The sequence below is a fragment of the Pipistrellus hanaki genome (assembly GCF_964339955.1).
Source record: "Pipistrellus hanaki genome assembly, chromosome: 9".
Lineage (NCBI taxonomy): Eukaryota > Metazoa > Chordata > Mammalia > Chiroptera > Vespertilionidae > Pipistrellus > Pipistrellus hanaki.
This window is the reverse complement of record NC_140511.1, coordinates 17,237,593-17,260,439: the sequence shown is the minus strand read 5'-3', so window position 1 is coordinate 17,260,439 and position 22,847 is coordinate 17,237,593. Positions and strand designations below refer to the sequence as shown.

Sequence of the window (22,847 nt, the reverse complement as noted above, 5' to 3'; positions counted from 1 at the left end):
ATTTCTGTGAAAAAGGACATTGATTTATTTTTTTTAATTTTTTTTATTTTTATTGATTTTTACAGAGAGGAAGAGAGAGGGATAGAGAGTTAGAAACTTCGATGAGAGAGAATCATCGATCAGCTGCCTCTTGCACACCCCCTACCAGGGATGTGCCCGCAACCAAGGTATGTGCCCTTGACTGGAATCGAACCCGGGACTTTTCAGTCCGCAGGCCGATGCTCTATCACTTAGCCAAACCGGTTTTGGCATACATTGATATCTTGATAAGAATTGCATTGAATCTATAGATTGCTTTGGGTAGTATGGACATTTGAAATATGTTAACACATTGCACAGCAGTAGTTTTACTGCTATTGTAGCTTTACCCAGTGGCCAGATAAGTTTCTATTGAATGAATACAAAAAATGTTTTACAAAGTATATGTTAAAAAGATATTAGCTTGTAAGAACATGTAATAAATAACTTCATAATGCAATGGGTATTTAATTTTAAGGTGTGCCTTTAACATTTATGTAACACATTGTGTAATATGAAAACATGAGAATGCTCACGACCCATCTGTAATATGTTAATTCTTCCTACCCATGAACATGGTATAGGCTTCAACTTATTTGTATTTTCTCCAGTTTCTTTCTTTAGCGTCTTATAATTTTTCAAGTATAGGTCTTTTACATCTTTGGTTAAATTTATTCCTAAGAGTTTTATTTTTTTGATGTAATCGTAAATGGGATTATTTTCTTAGTTTCCCTTTCTGATAGTTCATTATTGGTGTATAAAAAATGCAACTGATTTCTGGGTATTTACTTTGTATCCTGCTACTTTACTGAATTCATTTATCAGTTTTAGTTTTTTGATGAAATCTTTAGGGTTCTCAAGTCTCTTTATTTCTTAGTTCTCACATCTGGCTATTTGTTGGCAAAGAAAAAGAATTCATCAAATACTTAGCATTCACACCTACTAAATGTTATTTAGCACAATTTTCTCTGCATGTATAAAAAGGCCTATCAGCAAGTACTGAAGTGTACAAAAAGCAGCAATGGAAAACCTACACATATACGTACTATGTGAGTTTATATATCTACATATTATATAATATATATCATAATGACATATATATTATATATTTATATATAACACATGAACATATGTTGAGACACACAGCTACATTTATTTGCTCATTTGTTAAGTGATTTATTATTTTATTTTATCTATTCATTCAAAAAATTCACTGTGCCAGGTATTAAGGTGACAATTGTGGTTCTCAAGTATACCATGTTAGTTTCTTTTTCAAGACCTTTGCATAACGTTCCTTTGGTCTGGAATGGTTTTCTTTCCTCTCCTGTCTCCTTGCTGCCTAGTTGACTTTTACTTATATTTCAGATATGTCACTTTTTAAAAGGAAACCCTTTGATATAGTAGATTACATTAGACCCCTATTACATGCTCTCATAGCATTCTCCACTGTATATCACACTTGCCATTATGTGTTTTCTGGACCAGTTGTGGGATTATGTGCACATTTACTGGATTTTCTATCTTTTACCTATCTTAGCACTAAGACTGATGCAGAGCAAGTGTTCTCATACTTTTAAAAATAAAGAAATGCCTAAGTGGTGAACTTCTGTCTTCAAAGAGGCTGTTTGAGTGGGTGAAAAAGCCAGCGGCTATTGTCTGATAAATGCTAAGGTGGAAATAATTACAAAAATGCTTTGAAAGCCACAAGAACAGAGGCATCTATCTCAGTCTTGGAGTGTCAAGGAATGATCTGCATGAGTCTAAGCAGCTAAGTAGCCAAGTGGGTTAGGTGGGAGAACAGAATTCCATTAAAAACAAACAAACAAACAAACAAACAAACAAACAAACAAACACAAAACTAGTATGCCTGGAAGTGAAAGCGGTAGTTGAGCATGTTCAGAAAACTCCAAGTGGTTCATCATGGCTTGTGCAGAGATGTGAAGTGGGAAAACTGGGAGAGATGAGATGGACCCACAAGCAAATGGTGTATCAAGCTCTTTGAGCTTGGGCTTTGTTCTTAGGGCAATGGAGTCTCATTAGAGGGCATTAAGCAGAAGACTTTATACAATAGGATTTATGATTTTGAATGGGTATGTAAAGAATGTATTACAGAGAAATTGGAAAAAAGATTAATTAGTTAGGAGGCTTTTGAAATAATTCTAGACTATTGATCATAATGGCCTAAAACAACAATGTGGTATTTGGGATAGAGAGAATAGCAGAATGTCACTGGAGTGCATCACACACACACACACACACACACACACACACACACACACATTTTTACTAAAATAAAATTATGTTTTGTATATTTTTCTGACAGTTTTAACTTAGTTATATATCATAAAAAAGCAAATATATCTTAATGTCTTTTATTTGCCAGTTTTGGTTCAGGCATACATACACTCTCCTAGATTTTTCTGAACTAATTATTGTTAAGTTTTTTGTTTGCTTGTTTTTTTTTTTTTGTTTGTTTGTTTTTGTTTTTTACATTTTAAGCTTTTAATTGATCTGGAATTCTGGAATTTTGTTGTTGTGAGATGTGGTTTAATTTCATTGTTTTCCAGATGGTTAGTTAGTGCCAGTTATTAAACCATTCTTCCTCCACTGAATTAAAATACAATTTTGTGATATATTAAAACTTATATGAGCAAATTTACTTGTTCTCTACTATGACCCAATAATCTTTGTTCATATGAAAATAAAAAATTTAACTATATTGTGTTATATTTATTGTAATATCTGGTTCCTCCCTAGTAGTCTTCCTAATCAAACATTTGGGGATATTATCCTTCCATGCAAATTTAAAATTACTGTATGGATAAGACTTGTTGAGACTATTAATTTTGGTAGAATTGATATTTTTACTAGAGGCCTGGTGCAAAAAATTCCTGCACTGGGGTGGGGGGTCCCTCAGCCTGGCCTGCACCCTCTGGCAGCCCAGGAGCCCTCAGGGGATGTCCACCTGCTAGCTTAGTCCCACTTCCTGGGGGATCAGGTCTAAGCTGGCACTCAGACATCCCTCCCGCAATCTGGGGGTCTGGCAGTCTGGGGTCCCTTGCTCCTTATTGCCTGCCTGCAGCGGTGGTGGGAGAGGCTACTGGCACTGCCACTGGGCTTGCCAGTCTTGAGCCTGGCTTCTGGCTAAGAGAGTTGGGGAGAGGAGTGCCTCTCAATCAGAAGCTGGGCTCACTGCTCTTTAGCCCTGGCCCTGCCCCTTGCCCACTGGTGGGGGGCGCTGATCGGGGGCCAGGCCAGCTGGGTGAGGGGCTTTGGGAGGTTGTGGTGCTGTGGTTGCACCCCGTCTAGCCTCTGTGGAGGCACTGGGACCACCCTGCCCCTACTCCCTCTGCCTCTGTGGAAGGGGTAGTGCTGTGGAAAGGGACCATGGGAGGTTGGCTGGGATGGGGGATGGGGAGGAGAGGGGTAGGACCTAGGGAGGTTGGCTAGTTGAGGGGAGGGACCACTGGAGGTTGACTGGCTGCCATCTGTGGCAGGTTGGCTGTGGGAGCTCACTAACCCCCCGAGGAAGCTCCTGCATTGAGTGTCTCCCCCCTAGTGGTCAGTGTGCATCATAGTGACAGGTCATTCTGATCATTCTGGTTGTAACAGTCTCTTAGGCTTTTATATATGGAGATCTGCATGTTTCTTTCTTGATGGCCTTTTAACAACCACTTTTTCTTGAAGTTTCCGCTCAAACATTATCTCCCTGAGGAAAGAGTCATATTCTTTTTACTTAAAGGCATATTTTTTATTGATGAGAGAGAAAGAGAGAGAGAGAGAGAGAGAGAGAAAGAAAGAGGCATTGACGTGAGAGAGAAACATCAATCAGTTGCCACCCATAAATGCCCTGACTGGGGATTGAACCCGCAACCTGGGTATGTGTCCTGATAGATTGAACCTGCCATCTTTCTGTGTACGGGACAATGCTCCAAATAACTGAGCCACACTGGCCAGGGCTAGACATTCTTTTTGATATCACTCCACAGGTACTCAAGTATGACGCTGTTATAGCCAAATCACACTGTAATTTAATTATCTATAGGGGCTCATGTGAGAAAAGAATGCATTTAGTATCTTGGTATCCATAGATGTGGCACAACTGTAGCTTTAAAGAATGATTTTAGTAGTTTAACAAATACTTGGATGAATGTTTAGTTTCTATGAATGAAATCTTAGTCTCCATCTGCCAGGCATTATGCTGGTGACAGGTATGCAGACATCAATGGGATAAAGTCCTTGACCTCAAAAAGTGCGCAATGGGAAGTCAGATGGATAGCAGATGAGAGTCAAAAGTTTCATGTCATGAATGAACGGACTGTTTCATTTACAGTTGAAGAATATCAGAAGTTAGGCTGTTCATTTTTTTAAAAAGAGGTAGATTAACGATAACTTAAAATTCTGACTTCTAACTTGTTAATAAAAGCAGTTTTGTTATAAGTTTGCCTCTTGAGTGTTTTCTTATAGTCCTAAATGTCAAGCTGTCACAGTGTCCTGTGAAAGAGGAGGTGAGCACTGTCTATATATTTCAGGTGACTTACTGTAAGTAGGGGGTTTATTATACATCAGACGTAGGTGGAACCTTGGGAATGAGAATTGCACTAGTTGTCTGAGCTGAACTACTTTTTCCAGTTTGAGATAAAATGGAAGTCTTGGCTACCAATTCATAACATAAATGCAAAAGTTGAAGGATCTTTTCCTAGTTTTAATTCTTCAAATTCTAAGAATTTTTCCTCTTCTGATCTTGTACAGTTTAATAATAATAAGAACCAAAAAAAATGATTAGTTAACTGAATATTGTGGTTTATATAGAATTACCATGTATAGCATTTGAGTGCAATATTAAAAATAATTCAGTTTTTCTTTATTGATATAAGTCACTTTTACATTCTAGTAGGCCTTGGTGTTATTTGAGAACTAGCAAGTTTTGTACCTTAAAATCTAGAAATGCTTTTTAAGGCAGCAGGATTTTTAATTGAGAGTGCTGGATTCACAGCATAATTTTTGTTGCCTCAGGTGAATTGACTTGTTATTTTTTTGGAAGATTTTTTGGAATTTTGTTAGTGGAAGTAGAACATAAGCACATAAACTTATTATATTATGTATATTATATTTACTTAATAACTCTGAGGGCATTTTTATTGTTATGAAAAATGCAAATTAGAAGAAGAAATTGTATTTTTCTTTTCTGTGTATATAGACCCTAAGCCCTTAAGATACAACTCTTCAAAATACAGAAGCAATCCATGGACAATTTCCTGTGGCACATGGAATTTTGTAGTTCAGCAAATATAGTCAGGTTGTAAGAAATTTTATTTATTCTGAGTTTAGTTTTTTAAAAATTTTATTTTATTGTTGTTTTATTGAAGATTTCCCTAATTTCTCTCCCTTTTGTCTCCCTCTACCCATCCCCACCCAATTTCAGGCCTTTACTTGTCTAGTGTCTGTGTCTATGGGCTATGACTAATTTATACTTCTAAATCTCTTCTCCTCTTTCAACCATCCACCCCAACACCTCTCCTATATGTCAGCCATCAAAATGTTCTCTGTATCTATGATCCTGTTTCTATTCTGCTTGTGTGCTTATTGATTATTATTTGATTTTTGGACTCATATGTATTTGTTGCTTTTTTATTCTTCTTATTCTTTTAAAAATATTTTTAAAGTATATTTTTATTGATTTCAGAGAGGAAGGGAGAGGGAGATAGAAACATCAGTGATGAGAAAGCATCATTGATTTGCTGCCTCCTGAATACCCCCTACTGGGGATCAAGCCCACAGTCCACTCATGTGCCCTGACCAGGAATGAACCATGACCTTCTGGTTCATAGGTCAATGCTCAACCACTGAGTCATGCCAGTTGGGCTATTCTTCTTATTCTTGATCTTATTTTTTCTTCTTCTTCTTCTTAAAGAAGACTATTTAATATTTCATGTAATACTGGTTTGGTAGTGATGATATCATTTAACTTTTTCTTGTCTTGGATGTTCTATATCTGACCTTCAGTTCTAAATGATAGCTTTGCTGAGTAGAATATCTTGGTTGTAGTCCTGTGCTTTTCATCACTTTGAATATTTATTGCCACTCTCTTCTGACCTGCAAAATTTCTGTTGAGAAATCAACTGATAGTCATATGGTGCTCCTTTGTAGGTAACTATTTGCTTTACTCTTACTGCTTTTAAGATTCTCTCTTTGTCTTTAATCTTTGGCATTTTAATTATGATGTATTTTGGTGTGGGACTCTTTGGGTTTGCCTTGTATGGGATTCTCTGTGATTTCTGAACCAAGGTGGGCCTAGGGTATGCTAAGGCCAGATGCTGCTTGTTTGAGAGTACAAAGCATGAGACAAGAGAGGCCAATTGTATAGAAGAGCTACTGGAAATGGCTTGGATGAGCCTGCAAATAGGGCGGAGTGGGTTCTCAGGAAATCACCAAGGTGGGGCAAAAGTGTCAATCAGGTTGATTGATATTCATAGGGATGGCTCTGCAAAGAAACAATGGCCTCTGCCAGCACTTCTCTCTGGGAGAAAGCTCCCTCTCCAGCTCTCACCCTGATTTCAAGCAAGTTATAATAGTTCCTCCCCAAATACACCAAGTTCTTTTAAAGCTGCTGCCCTAGCACTGGAGATCAGAGGGAGTATGTCTGAGTAAGGCCCTTTAAGAGGGAGCTGCCTGAGGCCTGCAGCTTCTGTGTCACTCAACCACAATTCCTGCTGGATTTTACAGCCAGAAGTTGTGAGGATGTCTCCTCCCTGTACTGGACCACTTGGCTGGGTGGCTTGGTGTGGGACTGTGTGACCCCTCACTCGTTAGGGAAACCCCACAGCCAGAATATCCCTCTCAATTTTAAACTACTATATGCGGGTGTGGGACCAACTGGTTTGAGATCCCCTTCTGGGTCTCTGCCCCTTCTACCAGTCTTAATGTGCTTCTTTTTAAATTCCCTAGTTGTAGGACTTCCATTCTGCTACATTTCAGGTGGTTCTGAATGATGGTTGTAATTTTGATAGTTTATTTTAGTTGTAATTTTGATGTGGTTGTGGGAAGTGGTGATTACCATGTTTACCTACACTGCCATCTTGACCAGAACTCAAGATTTTATTTTTATTTTTAATTTTTAAAAAGTGATTTGAGAGAAAAAGAGAGAGAGAGAGAGAGAGAGAGAGAGAGAGAGAGAGAGAGAGAGAGAGAGAGAGATATGTGAGAGGGAAACAAACATAGATTGGCTTACCTCCTGCATGCACCCTGAACCTGCAACCTGGGTATGTGCCGTGACCTGGAATAGAACAGCAATATTCAACCACTGAATCGCACTGGCTGGCCATAATTAAAATTTTTAATAGTGACAAAGAACATTATTGTTGAAGGAACATAAATTTAATTGGTATTAGAATTTTTAGTGATGGTGGTGTAAAGATTTGTCATCGGAAGAAGTTTTAGTGAAGGAATTTTCAGGCAGATAGTAATCAGATCAGGAGAGTGTGGTTTTATAAGCCAAGAGAGAAGGGAGATTTATGAGGAAGAGACGATAAGTTAGAATCAAATTGAAGGAAAAACAAGGTTAAACAAGAAAGGACAAAACAGTATGTACTAGTTTAAGTAATCACAAAGGCAGTTTCAATGGAGCAGTTGGATCAGGAGCCAAACTGCAGTGCATGTCATCTGTCTTGTTTTCTCCCACACTGGCAAACTGGACAGATAAATATTATTCTTATCAGTTTTGGCTGGTATTATTGTTAGTGCATGCAACATATGTTGAAGGGCAATCTTGTAAGGTGACAATATTACATGAGTGTGACTGATGTTTTTATTTTAATAGGCGACTTTCTCAGCTAGTTTTGAACATCCATTCTATGAAACCGAAGTTAATGTGAAAAGCTTCTTAATAAAGGAACTTTTTTTCATTTAGATTTTTTACTTCTTTTAATTTCACATTGATTGTAAGAATTTCTTTGTCAAACTGGCCACTTAGTTTGGTTACCAAAGTTTTAGACTCTATAGAAATTTCTCAAAAATTTTTTGATTTTTTTTTAAACTCTATTTGTTAACTATTAGGTCTAGTAATAATTAATGTCGTTTTCTAATACTTTTTTTTAAATCGAATTTATTTAAACAATACAACAAAATTTAATCAACAATATAGTTGCCGTTGTTTTCTACTACTTGTGCCCAACGCTCAGGAAGCATTTTAATCCCTCTGTTGTAAAATTCTTGTGATTTTAATGCAAAAAATTTAGTCAATGCATTTTTGAGGCATTCTTCATTATTAAATTTTTTTCCAAGAAGAAAGTTTTGCAAAGAACGAAGCAAAAGGTAATCGGAAGGGGCAATATCAGGAGAATATGCAGGTTGAGGGAGAACTTCCCATTCCAACTGGCGCAGTTTTTCAGCAGTGATTCTTGCAGTATGCGGTCGTGCGTTATCGTGGTGAAGAATTACGCCCTTCCGATTAATCAGCGCGGGTTCTTTTTCTCTTAAAGCTTGGGCTAACCTTTCCAATTGGGCACTATACACTGCACTTGTAATGGTTTGGTTAGATGGTAAAAGTTCATAATGAAGAATTCCTTTCAAATTCCACCAAACACACAACATCACTTTTTTCGCATGCAAGTCAGGTTTTGGCGTGGGCTGCGGAGCCTCATTTTTGTCCAACCATTGAGGCCGCCTTTTCAAATTAACATACAGCACCCATTCTTCATCTCCATTAACAATTTGCTCTAAAAACGGCAAACGGTTTTGACGAGAGAGGAGCGAACTGCAAATTGTGACTCTTTGATTACGGTTGTTGTCGGTCAACTCATGAGGAACCCATTTTCCAAACTTTTGGACTTTGCCAAGTGCACGCAATTGATTGAAAATTGTTTTTTGTGAACAATTTAAAGTTGTCGCAAGCTCTTGTTGGGTAATTTGAGGATTTTGCACCAAAAGAGCTTGAAGAGCTTCTTGATCAAAATTGGACACACGGCCTCTACCACTCTTGTCATCTAACGAAAAATTTCCCTCGTGAAATTTCTCAAACCAACGCTGGCATTTTCTGGCACTAACTGCATCTTGACCAAGAGCACTATAGATGTTTTTTGCAGCCTCACTTGCTTTTCTTCCTAATTGGAACTCATAAAGCATGCAGTGCCGAATATGCTCTTCATCCGCCATCTTCTTAGCCCTAGTTCTGCAACAAAAACCAAACCAAACACAAACTTTTTCAAGCAAAACTTGTTAATTGCACTTCACACGTTCTGTAGATACCACGTGTTTGAAGGTTATGTCAATACAAGTCAACGCCAAGCAAGATTTTAAACGAATGTTAAAAACGACATTAATTATTACTAGACCCGATAATATTGTTAACTGTGTCATTCCCTCACTCCTTAAGACATGGTAGGTGGGGATAACAAACCAATCCATAGACAACCTATTCTGCTCTGCACTCTAGCAGGGCACTACTAAAGTCCGGCCTAATTTCTAGGACCTGTTTATACAATGGAGTAGACTAGGCAAAGGGATATTAATACATTAGAGGCCTCGTGCATGAAGTTTGTGCACAGGTGGAGTTCCTAGGCCTGGCAGATGATCAGGGCTGATTGGGGCCTTCTGGCTGCTGGCTGGGGCCTCCCTTCTGGTTGCCAGTTGAGGCCTTCCCTCCTACAGTCTCTCCCCCTGACCAGCCTCACTTTCTTGCCAGCAACCGCTGCCGGTCGGGCCTTCCTTCCAGCCTCAAGCTGCCAGTCCAGGCCTTCCTGCTGGCTGCTGGCTGGGGCCTGTTAGCTGGGGAGAGGGATCATGGGAAGTTGACTGGCTTCAGGAGGTCGGCTGGTTGCAGGGGATTGGCTGTGGGAGTGCATTGACCACCAGGGGACAGCTCTTGCATTGAGAATCTACCTCCTGGTGGTCAGTGCACATCATAGCAACTGGTCTTTCTGGTTGTTCCAGTGTTCCAATTGTGTAGGCTTTTATATAGTACTAGGAGCCCAGCATGAGATTTAAAATCACATGGCTCACCCACTGTCGAGTCTCCAGTCCAGCCCTGCCTCCCTCCCCAAGCCCCCAGCAGCTGCAGCCATTGCCAGTTGGGCTCTGCCTTGCTCTCTGGGCCACACAATAGCTGTGGCCACTTCAGTCTGGCCCTGCCTCCCTCTCTAGCCCTTGAAGCGGCGACTGCCATTGCTGATCAGGCCCTTCCCTAGCGCAGGTTCATGGAGGCCCCTGCCACCCTCTTCCCCCCCCCCCCCACCCCAATGCTGCACCGCAACTTCCTCCTGTCTGGTTGACCTGTTATGGCATCCCAGTTAATTAGCATATTTATCTATTATTTATATAGATATAGATAAACTACATGTATTGATTTTAGCTATTGGGAAGGGGAAAAATTCTCTATGCTTCTAGGTTCTTCTGGCTGGTCTAAGAATTAAATTGACATGAGACAGTTTTACAGAAGAAGAATGAATTTAATTACATATGTACTGGGGCTCCGTAGGAACATGGGCCTCACAGATGGTCAACAATTGGGACATATAAGCCATTATGAACTAAGAAGAGGGGTAGGAGTCTGCTACTTCAGAGGGGAGGAAGGCAGTTCACATGGAGATGGATAAACATCTGTTTACTGGGCCATGAGTAGACTGTGGGATACAGAGAGGACTTTGGTCTCTAAGCCCTAGCACACCTAACTTATATTTCTTGTAGTTATCTCTGGTGAAAGCTCTTTCTGGAATAGGCTGTTTATCTAAATTCTCTTAGGCAGCAAAGGGGGAGGTAAACAGCCCTTCCTGAGTCTTTTGTTTCTTAAAAAGAATCAGCCTAAAATAAACTCATGACAAAGAGACATATTTTGGGGTGCTAAATTCCTGTTTCCCAACACAGCCAAAGTCAAAGGAGAAGCCATAGATTGAGTCTAATAGAAGCTTTCTTCTTGTTAAAAAAAAACCAAAAATGATTCTTATTGATATTTAGAGACAGAGGAAGGGAGAGGGAGAGAGAAAGAGAAACATCGATGTGAGAGTGCAACATCAATTGGCTACCTTCTGCCCTCCCCCTACCAGGGATTGAGCCCACTATGGGAACATCTGGCCTGACTAGGAATTGAACCAGCAACCTCTTCATGCACAAGGCCCAACCAACTGAGCCACACTGGCCAGGGCAAAGCTTTCTTTAGCGTACAGATTCAACTCTTTTATATGTACTCCTCTTTAGACCATAAATTCCCTCTTTATTTTTCCTCAGATCATCCTGAAGGGTGAATCTACTTGATCACATGTGCCTCTATTTCTAATTACTACATAATACGAATGTGTGTGTGTGTGTGTGTGTGTGTGTGTGTGTATGAAGTTTTCATTGTAATTGCATTACTATATGGTAGAGTTCTTTTTGCCATAGCATCTAGGAATAAATATGAACTTAGAAAAGTTAACAAAGACCTTTAACTCTATCTACTCAGATTGCTACTCCACTCTTCGCTGTTCTTACCTTTGTTCCAGGTGAAAGAATGCAAACCATTCCACAATTCTGCCATTTTTAAATTTCTTGTTTTTGTTTCTCCCTGGGGACCTGTAGGACTTTCCCTGAGATTGCTAACTTACGTCCTCTGTTTTCTTTAGATAACCTGACATGTTTCCTCATATACCACAGGTGCCCTTTCTGGTGGATATTTACCACTTAACAGATAAATTTTGATTCGCAAGATGGCATGTTGGAAGGACATAATATAGAAACAATCTTGTAGTTATCTCCCTAAAGATCCTTTAACAATGAGGGAAATCATTAAGAAAAAGGCATACTTTTGTGCTAATTACAGCAAATAGAGTAGGGTGTTGAAAAGAAAAGTTAGATTAGCAGCAAAATTAAAAAGTTATTGCTCCATGTGTTGGGAGGGAGAAATGGATACGTGAAACAGAGAGAATTTTTAGGGCAACGAAACTACTCTGGATGAGACTTTAATGGTAGACACATGTCATTCATTACACACTTGTCATAACCCAAGGAATACAATAGCAGGAGTGAACCCTAATGTAAACTCTGGACTTTGGGTGATAATAATATCTTTACATTCTGCTCCATTTTGCTTTGAATTTAAAACTACTCTAAAAAGTAAAGTCTGTTTAAAAACAAACAAAATAGTTTATGCTCATTAACATTTTAGAACCATCCAGAAGATGAAATGTACTTTCTCTGGCTCAAGATGAACGAGTTAACCTATTTGGGAGATTTGTGTACCTCTGATGTTTCACTCTCTAGCTATGTCATTTGATAAGTATTTAAAAGCTTTAAACTTAGTTGTTTATATTATTCTTCACTAACATTTGTTTCCCATTTCCCTCTAGGATTGAAGTTCGAGGAGATTCAAGAAAGATTCGGTGAGGAGTTCTTTAACATATGCTTTGATGAGAACGAGAGAGTCCTTCGAGCTGTCGGTGGCACATTGCAGGACTTCTTTAACGGCTTCGATGCTTTGTTGGAACACATTAGAACCTCTTTTGGAAAACAGGCCACCCTGGAGTCACCATCATTCCTGTGCAAAGAGCTCCCTGAAGGCACTCTCATGCTCCACTACTTCCACCCTCACCAGACTGTGGGCTTTGCAATGCTGGGGATGATTAAGGCTGCGGGAAAGAAGATCTATCAGCTGGACGTGGAAGTGGAACAGGTTGCGAACGAGTTATGCTCTGATGGCTCCAACCCAGGCAACTGTAGCTGTCTCACTTTTCTTATCAAAGAACGTGAAAGTGCTAGTATCTCGAAGAACCTCCCCCAGGGGACCTCGCAGGTTCCCGAGGACCTCAGAATTAGCATCAACACCTTCTGCAGAGCCTTTCCTTTCCACTTGATGTTTGACCCCCACATGTCTGTCCTTCAGCTGGGGGAAGGCCTGAGGAAGCAGCTTCGATGTGACACTCACAAAGTGCTCAAGTTTGAGGACTGCTTCGAGATCGTTTCTCCGAAGGTTACCACCACCTTCGAGAGGGTCCTGCTGCGACTGTCCACCCCATTTGTGATCAGGACCAAGCCTGAAGCTTCTGGCACGGACAATAAAGACAAGGTAAGTGGCCATGAACTTGAGATGGGTGATGGGAACTAGGAGAGTGCATAATTATTTCAGTAAATTACATGCTGGCTGTACTTGTAATTATTTAGGCAAGAGAGCTTAAAGTGCCATTTAGAAAATTACTGATCCCTGGATGTATGTAATAAGATTTGGCCCTATTCCCAGCCATTTTGCATAGTGTTTGCCTCTTCCATTAATTTATTTCAGCATATAAAAAGAAGACATTTATTAATATGAGTCATAGTAATTATAAAAATGATAGGGTTCATTAAAAATCTGGTATTGCCGAAACGGGTTTGGCTCAGTGAATAGAGCGTCAGCCTGGGAACTGAAGGGTCCCGGGTTCGATTCTGGTCAAGGGCATGTACCTTGGTTGCAGGCACATCCCCAGTGGGGGGTGTGCAGGTGGCAGCTGGCCGATGTTTCTCTCCCATCGATGTTTCTAACTTTCTATCCTTCTTCTTTCCTCTCTGTAAAAAAGTCAATAAAATATATTTTTAAAAAATCTTGTATTGTAGACCCATGAATATTTCCACTGATTGAAGACAAATTATGAGAGAAAAGGTAACCCTGGTTTCAGCATTGTGGGACTTGTCTTATCCTTAAATAAATATAGGTCAGGAATTAGCTACACTTTGAATATGTTCTGTTATAAATTTCATAATCTAGGTACATCTGTTTTACATTCTGGTTTTGTCCTAACATGCAGAATAATGCATTTTCTAAAAGTTGGAAATGAAGCAACTATCTTAGAGTTTCAATTAAATTTTAATATTGAAATAAAGACTCATTTCCTTAGAACAGTAGACCTAGGAATGTTTATTGTGATTTTTTTGAAACCCTTTTGGGAACATCTGGATTATAAATTATAAATAAATATGAAAAAACAACAGAAGTCCATTTTAAATAGTTGAGTTTAGACAAATATATTCTATCATGTAAATATCTTTTTAAGAAAAAAGTCAACATTAAAATAAATAATAAGATATAAAGAAAAATCAGCTATGACTATCTTAAATTTGGTAATATACTGTCAGTAATTAAAAGGAAAACGAATGCTAATCATCAGAGAAGACATTCAAATGTACACTTGGTTTTTAATAGAGATTCTTTTCAATATTTTGTATCAAGGTAAGTAAAGATGCGTTAGGCTTGTTCCCAATATTCGGGGAAGCTGTTGACTTTCAGAAATGAATTGGTTGCTCCAGGCCGAAAGAAGAGTTGCAGAAACAATTAAAAACTCAGTAAATGAATAATCTACACATTTTCTAGAGAGCCTGCAAGAAAAAAAAAAAAAAAAGGAAATGGCTTCCTGAAGGCAGAGTCAGGTTTTTTTGAGGGTTAGTTTTATAATTGATTCATTTTTATAATTTTGGAAATCAATGGAAATTTTTTTAAACAAAATATTAGAGAAAGATGGAAGGATGCACATGCACTTAGTATAACTGAATGAGGTGATGTAGGAAAAATCATCCAGTCGTATTTTCATCATATAAGTTCAGAGACTAGGAAACATCTAAAGAAAGCCTGAAGATTCCATTTTAGTAGATTTTTGGCTATTTTAGTCTGAATGAACTATATTATTCATATTTGATTACACATGATATTTTAAATAATATTTCTCACATGTGCTATATATATATTCAATAATTGCTATCCATTTTGAAACTCTTTAGATTGAAAGGCAGGTGTGAAATGTGTATTTGTGTCCCCATTTGCAGTTGTGTTAAAACTGGAATTATTGTAGCTTTGCATCATAGGGAATATTAAAGCTCTTGGTTCTATCGTAAAGAAGTACAATATTTGGCTAGGAGGATTTGTAGCATATTTGGCTTTAGAATGGAAGTTAATATTTTTGAAATGTGACCACAGTAGAATGTATTATTAGCAACATTAATTGCTTTATATTTTTCGATACACTTGAGAAAAATTAACTCAATTTAAAGTTACTGCTTCAGATTCCCCCCACCATTCATAATTCATCTGGCTCGTATTTCTATTTAATTTGTATACCAGGGTAAGAAATAGACATAATGAAATGATGACTCAAATGTCAAGGCCCCCTGCCAGTTCCAATAATAAGGGACTGTGCTTATTGAGAAGATGCAATTATAATTTAAACATGTTAGTGGCGGTTTAAAAATAAAGCAATAGGCAGGATTTTCAGTTAGAATAAGAATAATAGTCTGGCCATCCTACATTTGCATTTCTGCTTTTTACCTGGGTTTACCAGGATGGATTATTTGTGAGGATTATTTGGCCCAAACGGAAACCATAGTTAATAAAGTTGTGACATGGAGTCTTAACTAGATAGACAATATTTTCAAATTATTATGTTGCCAAATTCCAAATTTGTAATTACTTAAAACATGGATGCCAAAACTGGTTTGGCTCAGTGGATAGAGCGTCGGCCTGCGGACTGAAAGATCCCAGGTTTGATTCCGGGCAAGGGCATGTACCTTGGTTGCGGGCACATCCCCAGTAGGGCTTGTGTAGGAGGCAGCTGATTGATGATTCTCTCTCATCGATGCTCTAATTCTCTGTTCCTCTCTCTTCCTTTCTGTAAAAAAATCAATAAAATATATATTTATAAAAAAGAAAACAAAACATGAAAAGAAGGAAGAAAAACTAGGGTTAAAAATTGTGATTCTGTTGATAAATTTGACCTTGTTATTCATCATTTCCCCCATAATGGCTCCATGTTGTCTCATGTTTCTAATTTCTCAGTGGGCTTTGATAAGAATGTGCTTTTAAAAAATAATTTAGGATTTCTTTCTTTCTCTAACAGTGAAGGCTTTCATAGTAATTTGAATATTTTGACTATTCATCTTAAAACCTATGTACCACCCCCCCCCCCCAATTGTCAAAAAACAACAACAAAACAAACCAACAAAAACATGAAGCCAAGTGACAGTAAATTATTTGCAAATCGAACTATAATGTTTTAGCTAAACCATGATCTTTGTTATTTTGTGTTGTTAGTCAGTGGTTAATTGCATGGCGAGGGGTGGAGCTTGCTTGTGAGCAATTTGATGAGATACTGATGAAACAGAAAATCACCATTGTAGTTTTAAAGAGTTACAAGGACATAAGGTTGGTTACCGAGAATGTCACCGACAGGCAACTGATGGTAGTAATTGTGGCCAGGTTTTAATTAAACAGAATTTTGAGGTAAAATGAACTCTTCCAGATGGCTTGTACAAGCTTTGCTTTCCATTTTATTTTGGTTCCCTCTACATCTTCTCTAAGTGATCACCCATGCCTCACATACTCCTCTTTCTCAATTTTATTGTTTCCCATATGGCTTTCCTATGTTTTTGTTTTTCTTTAAGCTCAACTTTCTTTTTTCATCATCTTCTCTTATCAGATGTCAGGCATTAAATATGAATCAGTTGGTTAATTGTTTTCTTATTTAAAAATTTTTTTGTTGTTAAGTTTCACCCGAGAATATTTTTTCCAATGATTTTTTGAGAGAGAAGAAGGGAGACAGGAAGAGAAATAAAATAAACATAATGTGAGATTGACCCATCAATTGGTTGCCTCCTGAACCTGCCTGACCAGGCCTGGGTCCAACCTGCAACCCAGGTATGTGCCTTCTACAAGGACTTGAACCACTGATCCTTCAGTATGTAAGCACACACTCTAACCACTGAGAGAAACCAGCCAGGGAAGTTCATTATTTTAAAAAACAGATTCAGCCTTGGGAATTAAGACTGAATTGGGAATCCATGTTATTGTGCTGTCTGTCTTTCAGGTATTCTAATCTATTATTGTTCTTAGAATTTGGAAGTTTATCTCATAGATCGTTTGTGGTAGTTTAAGAAGAATTTTTTTGCAGTCCAATATGCAGTTTAGATATTAACATTTGGCCACATAAACATAACTCATTAACTCCAAAGCAGTGTTTTTTTTGTTTGTTTTCGTGTTTGTTTGTTTTTTTGTATGTAAGAGACTGTGTTTATAGTGGGACTGTTATAAATTAGGGGAATGGCATATAGTCTCCTCTGCATTGTGGAGTCATGATGTGTGGGGCAAGTGGCCACAGACTGAGAGAGAGGTATCTCTGACAATCATGATTTTTAGTAAATCTCTTAATCTCTGAGCCTAAAATGGATTCATTTGGAAATTATGCACCCTAGACTAATCATTAATATTTTTACTCGTTAGAAGTCATTCTTAACAATATATAAATTTATATGAATTCAATTGATCATGAAGCTTTCTGTCATTCCTGTAATTCAACAAACTCAGATGCATTTTTTAGAGAGACAGAGGGGAATCTGACTTTTCAACCATTCTGTTATCAAGGCGTAGTTAGAATAATTCTCTGGCAGCTTACACTGTCAAATAACACAGAAAGTTATTTGTGAGGATTAAATGACACACTCCATGTAAATAAAGTTTTTATTAAATGTTCGGCTCCAGGTTAAGTGTTAAATAAATGTTCATTCTTTTCATTTCTACCATGATTAGTATTGTTGTTTCTTTCTACTTGTATCATTCCTCCTAACCAGTTTCTGCTTCCTGACTTGCCACTGGAGGTGGTCAGCATGTTAATACTGTTAGAGAAATAGCAAGCGTACCTAACATCTTCACAATATTATATGACTTGGGCCCTGCTTCTTGTCTTTTTTAAAAATTGATTTGAGAGAGAGAGAGGGAGAGAGGGAGAGAGAGAGAGAGAGAGAGAGAGAGAGAGAGAGAGAGAGAGAGAGAGAGAGAGAAAGAGAGAGAGAGAGAGAGAGATCCATTAGTTGTTCCACTTACATATGCATTCATTAGTTGCTTCTTAAATGTGCTCTGACCAGGTAACCACACCTGCAACCTTGGCATCTGGGGAGAATGCTCTGATCAACTGAGCAGCCGGCCAGGGCTTGTCTTCTTAATAGACTGGAAGACCCCCTTGTCACTTATGCTCTAGGAACTCTGGATCTGCTTTCTGTGTACGGTCATTGCTTTAAAATTCCTAGTCTCCTTTTCAGTTTGGAACCAAAGTTCCTATCACCTGTGTCTACTAACCTCTCTCATGCTCCTTTGTTACAGCACTTGGCCTTGCCAGTGGCTTTTGAAATATAATAAAATGGGCTTGTTATCTTAGGCAAAGTCTGAAACAGTGATTGGATTTTGAGAAACAATGAGTGTGAGTTCTTTTGACGTTTTTTTTTTTTCTTAGTAGCAACGCTTCAAAGAACTTTAATAACACTGTGGAAGGAGTCTGGCACTTGAAGTACAGCATCTCTAGGACAGAGCAGTGGCATTGTTACCCATCTTCCTGTAGTTCTCAGGTTTACTGAAGAGGAGCGTCACAGCACATTTCTTTTTCGGTCCCCAGAAATATCCTCATATTTGTCTTATTAATTAGAAGCTGCGAAACAAATGCTGGGAAATAATTTTCAAAGGATAAGGGAAGAACTAACCTCTGATATCTGTGGTCAAATCAATTTTCAAAATGCTTTTTAATCTTCCCCAGATGCATGCCCCATGCTTTCTGACATGATGATTGAGAAGTTTAAAATATATTTATTCATCTTACCATGCCATAATGACACTGTTGAAAGACAAGTTTCATCAGGCTGTCAAGAATAGATTCTTTGACTTCAGCTTTAATTTAATTTGGGGAAATGTGAGCTTTTCTTCTCTGTTTGGATCATAATATTCTTTAGAAAATTTCAAATAGTGAACAATATTTTTAGTGATGGACAACGTGACAGAACTCTTTAAAAATTGGCATTATAGAACATAGACATAACGTCATTAAAATTATCTGGAATTTTTTTGTTCTTGCAATTATAAGAGGGATCTATTAATTTTTGTGTTGTTCATTTTCCTCTTGAAAATGTCCCCTGACCATAAGCTGCCTTTTAAAGTAGGCTAGACAAATTGAGGTTCTGATGCAGTTATTACTGCGGATGATTCTGGCTCTCAATTTTTTTATGCCTATAATGTTAGCATTACTGTGTAGTGCTATGTTACTGTTCAGTTACTGTATTCTCTATGTCAGAGGATAGGTAGATGATTATATAGGGAATTATAAATTTCTTAGAATGATCCTTATACTTAAAATGCACATTTTACCATGTTTTTATTTTTGTTAGCAGGAAACATTGCAGCCCTGAATTTAGAAGGGAGAAGACTAGACATCATTTAGTTACTAGAGGTTTGGTGCACAGAATTTGTGCACTCAGGCGGGGTCCCTCAGTCCAGCCTGCTCCCACTTGCAGTCCAGGAGCCCTCAGGGGATGTCCGACTGATGGCTTAGGCCCACTCCCACCTAAGCCATCAGTTGGACATCCTTAGTGCTACTGCAGAGGCGGGAGAGGCACCCGCCACCATTGCTGTGCTCCCCAGCCATAAGTCAGGCTTCTGGTTGAGCAGCGCTCCTCCTGTGGGAGCGGACTGACCACCAGGGGGCAGCTCCTGCATTGACATATGCCTCCTGGTAGTCAGGTAGTTATGCTGTTTGGTCGATTTGCATATTAGCCTTTTATTATATAGGATCATGTTGTATGTTCTGATCCGAATGGAAATTAGCCCCTTAGTTAAAAATTGTTTACATTCTTCCCTCATATCCTAATGTTAAAAGGATTCCTTAAGTGGTTGCTTCATTAAGCCATGTGACACATTTTGTGTCCTTGCCCACCAGTTTAATTTCTTCTTTTTTTTCTTCATTTTTTCAATATACTTAGTGCTGACATTATTACAGATGTCTCCATCTCCCCATTTCCCCGACCACCCAATTTCTGCCTCCCCTTCCCTCTTCCCTTTTTAAAAATAGAACTGTATCTTTTTGTAGCCACTGCAAATTTTATTAATATATTTTATATTTTTTCAATTCGTTATTATATTCCTTTTGATTTTTTATCATAAAAGAAGTTTTATTTTTTGTAAAGTGCAGAAAATAAGAAAAACATCTATGTTTATTATTAATAACTGAACTTTCTACTGATGACATTTTGGTGTACCTATTTTTACTTTACTCCCCAAATCTCATTAGTCATATAATTGTAAAATATTAAATTTTTAAAACTCTTGGTTTTTCTAATTTAGTGTTTAACATTTTTTTTCAGATTTATTTTAGTAATGCTATTTTTGGTGTAGTATTTTCTCTGATTACTCATTAGCAGTCCACCGTATTTTGGCACATCTCGTACCCCAACCTTCGTTACTTCCTATACAGTAGTTTTTTATTCTCTTCAATTTACTCTTCTGTAAAAATATTTATGAAGAAATTTCTGTTCAGAAACTTCTGATGTAAATCTAGATGCTTACATGTTTACATGTTTCATATCTCCTCTTAATGCTGAACTTTATGTTTTGTATTGGTAGCTTAGATTGAATTACTGGTGTATTTCTGGGTATATATGTTTCTATGAGGTCATATGGTAACCCAACAATTGCAGCTGAACCACAAGGCCCATATGCACCTTTAGACTTCCTTTTTTTTTTTTTCCTTCCTGAGCAACAATAATACTTTATGGGCCAATCGAGCCCTCCAAGAACATTAGAAAAACATTGACATGTCAGTGTTGTTATGACAACACTGCAAGATGCATCACCTAAGAGTACATGCAGCAGTTATCTTAGCAACCGTAACCCTATATTCATCTGAGGTCTGCAGATATTACTGCTACTCTGTTTTCAGTGTGTTGGGAAGATGGCTTAGGTGGTCATAGTAACTGCCTCTGATTTCCTGAAGTATATTCAGGACGGAAAAAGATATCAGAGGCATGGCAACATAATACAATAGATTCCCTTTTCTCTTTTTATCAAATTATGTGTTTACTCTTCAAAGATTCTGAGATTTGGTATGTGGGTACCAGAATTGAGGTCACAATTCTTGCTTGCAATAGCAATTTTAAAATCATAAATTAAGCTTTCCTTTTTAAAGTGAGTTTTGTGATGGTGTCTGTTATGATTCTGATAGAAACAATTAGCTTCACATGTGTCTTGGTTTGGCATCTCTTCCGAACGAGCACAGCAGTGTTGACAGACAGTGTTGGGTGTGATTAAGAATATATCTCTGGAGCAGAACTTCCCAAGTTCAAAGTCTCTGTCATTTGCTAGCTGAGTGACTTGGAGCAATTTAAAAAAAGTTGTTTTTCTTGCCAACCTCATGGCCAGTGGGTTTCTCCTGTTCTCTCACTTTCTTGGCACAAGTAACTAACTATCACCTTTTTCTGACTTCCACAAATGTTTACTACTTCTTTCAGCTTTACCACCAAACTTATCTAACTTTCTGTGGGTTGCTTTATTTATCTTTAATCTTTAGTTTTGATTAAGTCCTAATCCCTTTGTTATATTTTAGAATCATTTATTCTTAATGTGGTTTAATATTTAAAAAGCATTTCTACGTACATGTGCACACACACACACAAACACATAAGGTTTGCAAAAGTAGGTTTATAATTGTTCATATGGAAAATAATATAATAATATAATAATAAATAATACAAGAATAAACTCATGTTTCATGTACTCACAACTGTAAACTTATTTTTGCCTACTCTGTATATATGTGTATGTATTAATATATACACACACTGACCTTTCAATATTCCAGGTACTGTTTTAAGTACTTTGCATGAAAATATTTATAAGAATGCAAACTGCCATCAATTATTTGAATAGTAATAAAATAGAAGAGAGATATTATTTATTCTATCAATAGTTTGTTTCAGAAGGCAAAAATCAGATCAAAGAGTGGATTTATAAGGAAGGAAGTAGATTTGGTTTAGAATTAAGAGGAACTTTCCAACTATTAGATATATGGAAAATTAAGAGTTGCCTTTTGCCGAAACCAGTTTGGCTCAGTGGATAGAGTGTTGGCCTGTGGACTGAAAGGTCCCAGGTTCCATTCCGGTCAAGGGCATGTTCTTTGGTTAGGGGGACATCCCCAGTAGGGGGGTGTGCAAGAGGCAGCTGATTGATGATTCTCTCTCATTGATGATTCTAACTGTCTCTATTCCTCTCTCTTCCTCTCTGTAAAAAAATCAATAAAATATATTTTTTAAAAAGAATTGCCTTTTGAGTTAGTGAGCTATACAGTACTTGGGGTTCGAAAAATATTGAATGGAAGCCTCTTAGAGATAATTCTATTGAAGATTCATAGAGGAAATCCAAATATCTTCAAAAGTAAATAATGTGATCATATTATTTTTATAATACTATTTTTAGGGAGTAAGTAGTATTATAAACTTTTCATGCTATTATGAAATATTGTGGGGACTTGTTTTTTAGTATATGGAATATTGGCAATATTAGAAAGTCACTCTCTATGTGTGAATGAATGACTATGGCATGTTTACGGGGATGTGACTCGGCATAACTCCTTCAGAAGAATTTCGGGAGTTCACCTGGTCTTGTCATATGCATGACCCAGCCTCTGTGTCTTGTTTTATCCTTAGTTTTTCAGTCAGATATAACAAATTTTCTTTATTACTCTACCCTTAGCATTTTACCATTGCACTCAGGAAATGTTTGCTAAGGAAACCACTGAGTGATTCTGTAATTCATTCTATTTTGTTGTTAATGTCTGAGGTATATGTGACAGCTATTGGGACAGTACTGTTTAATTATGATGTATTACTAGATATATAAAATTAATTTTCATTAATCCAGGGTTATATTTAAACTTTCTCTGTTAATATAAAATAATTTCATTGCTTAGACAGCATTTCTCTGCCATTACAATTTGCCTGGCATAAATAAAAAGGATTACAAATAAAATTCTAATGAAGTAATTTTCTGATAATGTGTCCTCATTTATGATTATTAGTTCGATTACAATCAT

At 37.6% G+C, this 22,847-nt stretch overlaps 1 protein-coding gene across 1 annotated transcript in view; it reads left to right on the top strand.

Annotated features, from left to right (window-relative positions):
• The window catches only part of GUCY1A2 (guanylate cyclase 1 soluble subunit alpha 2), a 261,179-nt gene that overhangs the window by 66,226 nt on the left and 172,106 nt on the right, over positions 1 to 22,847 (top strand). The window contains exon 4 of the mRNA XM_084895150.1: positions 12,336 to 13,051. Coding sequence (XP_084751276.1) covers positions 12,336 to 13,051 — 716 coding nt within the window. The remainder of the gene's footprint in view (positions 1 to 12,335; positions 13,052 to 22,847) is intronic.